General features: G+C 41.5%; 1 protein-coding gene across 3 annotated transcripts in view; it reads right to left on the bottom strand.

Moving 5' to 3' along the window:
• Nucleotides 1-7,500, bottom strand: part of cpne5b (copine Vb) — a gene marked incomplete at both ends in the record, with an annotated part of 180,384 nt that overhangs the window by 46,321 nt on the left and 126,563 nt on the right. For 2 of the 3 annotated variants that reach the window (XM_080846468.1, XM_080846469.1), the window contains 2 exons: nucleotides 4,243-4,318; nucleotides 6,503-6,544. In XM_080846468.1, the coding sequence (XP_080702594.1) occupies nucleotides 4,243-4,318; nucleotides 6,503-6,544 (118 nt within the window). The remainder of the gene's footprint in view (nucleotides 1-4,242; nucleotides 4,319-6,502; nucleotides 6,545-7,500) is intronic. The other variant, XM_080846470.1, reaches the window with a different exon arrangement.

Genomic DNA, 7,500 nt, shown 5'->3' on the forward strand with positions numbered 1-7,500 from the left:
CCTCTCCTCTCCTCTCCTCCCCTCCCCTCCATCGAAGGGAAGAGTAATGACAGAGGCCTGGGGCACATGCACACAAAGCCTGGCGTGGCTTCCAGATGAATCTTGATTGTGAGGGAAGCGGGCAGGTATATCCTCACCAGCTCGTCCATATTATTGACAAACTGCAAACGAGGAAGATGGATGGGCCACAAGGCACCCTACGCGTATGTACAGAGAGAGAGAGACAAGGAGAGGGGGAAGTAAGGGAAAGAGAGAGAGAGATACAAAGAGAGGGGGAACAGAGGGAGGGGGGAGAGAGAGAGATACAAGGAGAGGAGGAAGAGAGGGGAGAGAGAGACAAAAAGAGAGAGAGAGAGAGAGACAATGAGAGGGGTAAGAGAGGGAGAGATACAATGAGATCGGAGGGATGAATGTGCTCCGGGAGCAGAACTGTGGAGGGAGATCCTTCACTTTCACCTCAAGATGCTGACACCCCCGTCTGTCCTTTAAACAGCCCTTAACTACCCATAAATCACCCCGTCTGTCCTTTAAACAGCCCTTAACTACCCATAAATCACCCCGTCTGTCCTTTAAACAGCCCTTAACTACCCATAAATCACCCCGTCTGTCCTTTAAACAGCCCTTAACTACCCATAAATCACCCCGTCTGTCCTTTAAACAGCCCTTAACTACCCAGTGTGGGGTGTGAGCATACTATGATGCAGAGTGGGTTTTGAGCATACTGAGATGTTAGAGTGGGTTTTGAGCATACTATGATGCAGAGTGGGTTTTGAGCATACTGAGATGTTAGAGTGGGTTTTGAGCATACTATGATGCAGAGTGGGTTTTGAGCATACTGAGATGTTAGAGTGGGTTTTGAGCATACTATGATGCAGAGTGGGTTTTGAGCATACTGAGATGTTAGAGTGGGTTTTGAGCATACTATGATGCAGAGTGGGTTTTGAGCATACTGAGATGTTAGAGTGGGTTTTGAGCATACTATGATGCAGAGTGGGTTTTGAGCATACTGAGATGTTAGAGTGGGTTTTGAGCATACTATGATGCAGAGTGGGTTTTGAGCATACTATGATGCAGAGTGGGTTTTGAGCATACTATGATGCAGAGTGGGTTTTGAGCATACTATGATGCAGAGTGGGTTTTGAGCATACTATGATGCAGAGTGGGTTTTGAGCATACTATGATGCAGAGTGGGTTTTGAGCATACTATGATGCAGAGTGGGTTTTGAGCATACTGAGATGGCAGAGTGGGTTTTGAGCATACTATGATGCAGAGTGGGTTTTGAGCATACTATGATGCAGAGTGGGTTTTGAGCATACTGAGATGTTAGAGTGGGTTTTGAGCATACTATGATGCAGAGTGGGTTTTGAGCATACTGAGATGTTAGAGTGGGTTTTGAGCATACTATGATGCAGAGTGGGTTTTGAGCATACTATGATGCAGAGTGGGTTTTGAGCATACTATGATGCAGAGTGGGTTTTGAGCATACTATGATGCAGAGTGGGTTTTGAGCATACTGAGATGGCAGTGTGGGGTGTGAGCATACTATGATGCAGAGTGGGTTTTGAGCATACTATGATGCAGAGTGGGTTTTGAGCATACTGAGATGCAGAGTGGGTTTTGAGCATACTGAGATGCAGAGTGGGTTTTGAGCATACTATGATGCAGAGTGGGTTTTGAGCATACTGAGATGGCAGAGTGGGTTTTGAGCATACTATGATGCAGAGTGGGTTTTGAGCATACTATGATGCAGAGTGGGTTTTGAGCATACTATGATGCAGAGTGGGTTTTGAGCATACTATGATGCAGAGTGGGTTTTGAGCATACTATGATGCAGAGTGGGTTTTGAGCATACTATGATGCAGAGTGGGTTTTGAGCATACTATGATGCAGAGTGGGTTTTGAGCATACTATGATGCAGAGTGGGTTTTGAGCATACTATGATGCAGAGTGGGTTTTGAGCATACTATGATGTTATTGTGGGTCGTGAGCATACTGAGATGTTATTGTGGGTCATGGGCATACTATGATGCAGAGTGGGTTTTGAGCATACTGAGATGTTATTGTGGGTCATGGGCATACTATGATGCAGAGTGGGTTTTGAGCATACTATGATGCAGAGTGGGTTTTGAGCATACTATGACGCAGAGTGGGTTTTGAGCATACTATGATGGCAGTGTGGGTTTTGAGCATACTATGATGTTATTGTGGGTCGTGAGCATACTGAGATGATAGTGTGGACCTGCTAAGTAGAGACCACATATTCTCCCCCATGACCTGGTGTGTGTGTTCCACTCAGCTTGCTGATAGTGTGTGATTAGTTTAATCACATGGAACATTCATGACGATCAATACGGTAAATGCAGTCTGAGAAAATAGCTTTGTGTACACACACACACACACACACACACACACACACACACACACACACTTAAGGAGAGATATGCCCCACAGCATTGGTTCTCAGTTATTACACACACAGTTATTATTATCATTACTATAAAAGTCAATGGACCCTTCATTGGGCTAACGGCCAAATCTGAAAACATAGTCCAGCTTGAACATTGTACATCGTTATTGTGATCATTATTATCGAAAACACACACACACACACACACACACTCATATACACATTCACACACATTAACACACATAAACACACACACACACAAACATACATACAGTTAATGCACACACATCACCCGATTCTGATTCTGATTATTGATTTTTTTTGGGGGGGGGGGGGATAACACAATATGGATCTTACACAACATAACAGATGGCAGTTGGAATGCAGTCCAATCCTTTTATAGATCTACAGATTTCATCCTGTTATGTATCTATAAAAATCCGTCTGGCAGACACTTGGCCAAATCCCAATTTCATTTACCCTTCGGCGACAGCTGCACTTTCTTCTTTTACTAAGTGTAATATCCCTCTAAGCAGGCATCCTACATAAAGAGTATGCACACACACACACACTCACACACACATACCCATCCACACAGAAACATAAGGAGCCCCAGAGAGAGAGTAGATCAATAGTTAATCAGGCCTAGAGTGGATGTTGATGCGCCTCTTTGGCACACCTAGCATAAACCACTCGCCGAGCAACCAGAGAGTGGCTGAGAGTTATGCTAGGCTAAATCAGGCCACAGAGAGTGGTGGAGGGTTACGCTAGGCTAAATCACTAACCTAGCATTAAGAGAGTGGTGGAGGGTTACGCTAGGCTAAATCACTAACCTAGCATTAAGAGAGTGGTGGAAGGTTACGCTAGGCTAAATCACTAACCTAGCATTAAGAGAGTGGTGGAGGGTTACGCTAGGCTAAATCACTAACCTAGCATTAAGAGAGTGGTGGAGGGTTACGCTAGGCTAAATCACTAACCTAGCATTAAGAGAGTGGTGGAGGGTTATGCTAGGCTAAATCACTAACCTAGCATTCAGAGTATTATTATAGAAAACACACACACACACACACACACACACACTCATATACACATTCACACACATTAACACACATACACACACACAAACATACATACAGTACATACACACACACACACACAGAGAAACTCATATACACATTTGCACACATTAACACACATAAACACACATTCATACGCACTACCACACACACAGAGACACACATACATATTCACGCACATTAACACACACACACTCCAGACACTGAGGGGAATGAACATTAACAGGAAAGCCATTCTCAGTCTAAGGCCAAAGGGGAATAACAGATCCGAACATAAACACAAACAAGGCTAAATAACAGAATCATAGATCCGAACATAAACACAAACAAGGCTAAAAAACAGAATCATAGATCCAAACATAAACACAAACAAGGCTAAATAACAGAATCATCAATGCATGGAATTATTTCAACGTGCCTCAAAGACCTGAGAGCCATTTCCTTAAAGTTTTGTAAGAAAGCTGCATTACAAAGAGACTCAATTATGTGAGTGTATGTGTGTGCTGTGGGTGTGTGTGTGTGAACTGAAAACAGATGACATTAGTTCTACAGATATTGACAAGAGAGAAGGTCACCATTTATACACACACACACACACCAGATACAAGATTCAAGGCACTACCTTTATAGATTTTACACACAAGTATTCACACACACACACACACACACACACACACACACACACACACACACACACACTAACACACACACACACACACACACACACACACACACAAGCAGTATCCAGAGCTGCTAACCTCATAGACGTTGAACTGGCTTTGACCTCTGGCTAGCTCCCGGTAGCTGGTGGTAAACTCGCCGATGAAGTCGTGACTGCAACACAGTGGGTTCAAATGAGTTTCAACTCAACCTGTGTGTGTGTGTGTGTGTGTGTGTGTGTGTGTGTGTGTGTGTGTGTGTGTGTGTGTGTGTGTGTGTGTGTGCGTGTGATGAAGTCGTGACTGCAACACAGTGGGTTCAAATGAGTTTCAACTCAACTTGTGAGTGTGTGTGTGTGTGTGTGTGTGTGTGTGTGTGTGTGTGTGTGTGTGTGTGTGTGTGTGTGTGTGTGTGTGTGTGTGTGTGTGTGTGTGTGCGCGTGCGCATGTGTGTGATGAAGTCATGACTGCAACACTGCGTGTTCAAATCAGTTTGAACTCTCTGCTTCAATATTCACAAACAAAACAATATCTACACCATTATAATCTACACTACTATGAACATCTACACTAATATAATGTATTCTACTATAATCTACACTATTATAAACATTTACACCATTATAATCTACACTATTATAAACATTTACACCATTATAATCTACACCATTATAAACATTTACACCATTATAATCTACACTATTATAAACATTTACACCATTATAATCTACACTATTATAAACATTTACACCATTATAATCTACACTATTATAATCTACACCATTATAAACATTTACACCATTATAATCTACACTATTATAAACATTTACACCATTATAATCTACACTATTATAATCTACACCATTATAAACATTTACACCATTATAATCTACACTATTATAAACATCTACACCATTATAATCTACACTATTATAAACATTTACACCATTATAATCTACACTATTATAAACATTTACACCATTATAATCTACACTATTATAAACATTTACACCATTATAATCTACACGATTATAAACACCTACACTATTATAATCAACACTTATATAATGTACACTCATTTAATCTACACTATTAAAAACATGTTCACTATTATAAACCACACTAATATAATTTACACTAATATAATCTACATCTAGGGTTTTTGGCAGCTGTGGCCGGCTGGATTCTGCTGAAGATGGCTGCTGCTGTGAGCCATAAAGTCTAAACTGCCCATACCAGAGGCATAATTACTGCCCCAGTCTAAACTGCCCATACCAGAGGCATAATTACTGCCCCAGTCTAAACTGCCCATACCAGAGGCATAATTACTGCCCCAGTCTAAAACTGCCCATACCAGAGGCATTATTACTGCCCCAGTCTAAAACTGCCCATACCAGAGGCATAATTACTATCCCAGTCTAAACTGCCCATACCAGTGGCATAATTACTGCCCCAGTCTCAACTGCCCATACCAGTGTCTAGCTTGTATTGAGAGCAAAAACGGCCAAAAATGGTCTTAATCCTTCTGTAATAAGACTGTAATAAGTCAGGTCATAAACAATTCATGACAGAGCCTATATACAGCCGCGGAAAAAATTAAGAGACCACTTTGAAAAAAGTATCAATTTTTATTTTTTTACTATTTATTGGTATGTGTTTGAGTAAAATTAACACTTTTGTTTAATTCTATAGATTACTGACAACATTTCTACTGAATTTCAAATAAACATACTGTCGTTTAGGGCATTTTTTGCAGAAAAATGACAATTGGTCAAAATAACAAAAAAGATGTGTTTTTTCCAGATATTGATTTCTGATCTCTTCCAAAGTTAAAGCATTAGTATTGTGTAGTTTAAGAATCTATATGAACTTGTTTTCTTTGCATTATTCGAGATCTGAAAACATTTAATTTATTTCGCTATTTTGACCAATTGTCATTTTTCTGCAAATAAATGCTCTTAATGACAATACTTTTATTTGATATTTGGTAGAAATGTTGTCAGTAATTTATAGAATAAAACTAAAATGTTAACTTTACTTTAACTAATACCAATAAATAATAATAATTTTGTATAATATAATTTTGAAGCGGTCTCTTAATTTTTTCCGCGGCTGTATTGTCAGAAATCATCAGGTCAGTGGTACGTATCCAGTGTGTGTGTGTGTTGTGTGTGTGTGTATGTGTTTATACGTGTGTTTGGTGGGACTGTTGTAGCTGCGTATATGCCTGTTTGGAGTGGAGAGACCCAGCCCCTACTCACCTGTGAGTGTGTGTGTGTGTGTGTGTGTGTGTGTGTGTGCGTGTGTGTGCGTGTGTGTGTGTGCCTGTGTGGAGAGGAGACACCCAGCTCCTACTCACCTGCCATCTCTATCCCAGTCATACACCTCCACCTTAATCGTCCTGGAACACAGAGAACAACAGGATGAGAGAGAGAAGACAGGAAGGGAGTGAAAGAAAGGAGTGAAAAAAAGAAAGGAGTGAAGAGAGAGAAGAGAGAAGACAGGAAAGGAGTGAAAGAAAGAAAGTTGTGAAGAGAGAGAAGAGAGAAGACTGGAAGGGAGTGAAAGAAAGAAAGGAGTGAAAGAAAGAAAGGAGTGAAGAGAGATAAGAGAGAAGACAGGAAGGGAGTGAAAGAAAGAAAGGAGTGAAGAGAGAGAAAGGAGTGAAGAGAGAGAAGAGAGAAGACAGGAAGGGAGTGAAAGAAAGAAAGGAGTGAAGAGAGAGAAAGGAGTGAAGAGAGAGAAGAGAGAAGACAGGAAGGGAGTGAAAGAAAGAAAGGAGTGAAGAGAGAGAAAGGAGTGAAGAGAGAGAAGAGAGAAGACAGGAAGGGAGTGAAAGAAAGAAAGTTGTGAAGAGAGAGAAGAGAGAAGACTGGAAGGGAGTGAAAGAAAGAAAGGAGTGAAAGAAAGAAAGGAGTGAAGAGAGATAAGAGAGAAGACAGGAAGGGAGTGAAAGAAAGAAAGGAGTGAAGAGAGAGAAAGGAGTGAAGAGAGAGAAGAGAGAAGACAGGAAGGGAGTGAAAGAAAGAAATGAGTGAAAGAAAGAAAGGAGTGAAGAGAGAGAGGAGAGAGAAGACAGGTAGGGTGTGAAGCGGTTTGCCTGAGGTGAGGAGCAGAGTAAACACCAGTAACCAATCAAGCCAGAGCACCATCCATCACCTGCCAAGGGGGGGCTCGAGGGCGGGGGGGGGGGGTGCCTAGTTTGCAGAGTTTAGCAGAAAGGGAAGGCACTCTTCTACCCGCACGCTGAAATTGACTCCTCACTGCTTAAGTGTGAGTAGAGTCATTAGTCACAAGCAGGCAAACACACAATGCTCCCAGCTGAACAGTCGGTGGCAGATGTGTTGTGTGTGTGTT

The sequence above is a fragment of the Sprattus sprattus genome (assembly GCF_963457725.1).
Source record: "Sprattus sprattus genome assembly, chromosome: 10".
Lineage (NCBI taxonomy): Eukaryota > Metazoa > Chordata > Actinopteri > Clupeiformes > Clupeidae > Sprattus > Sprattus sprattus.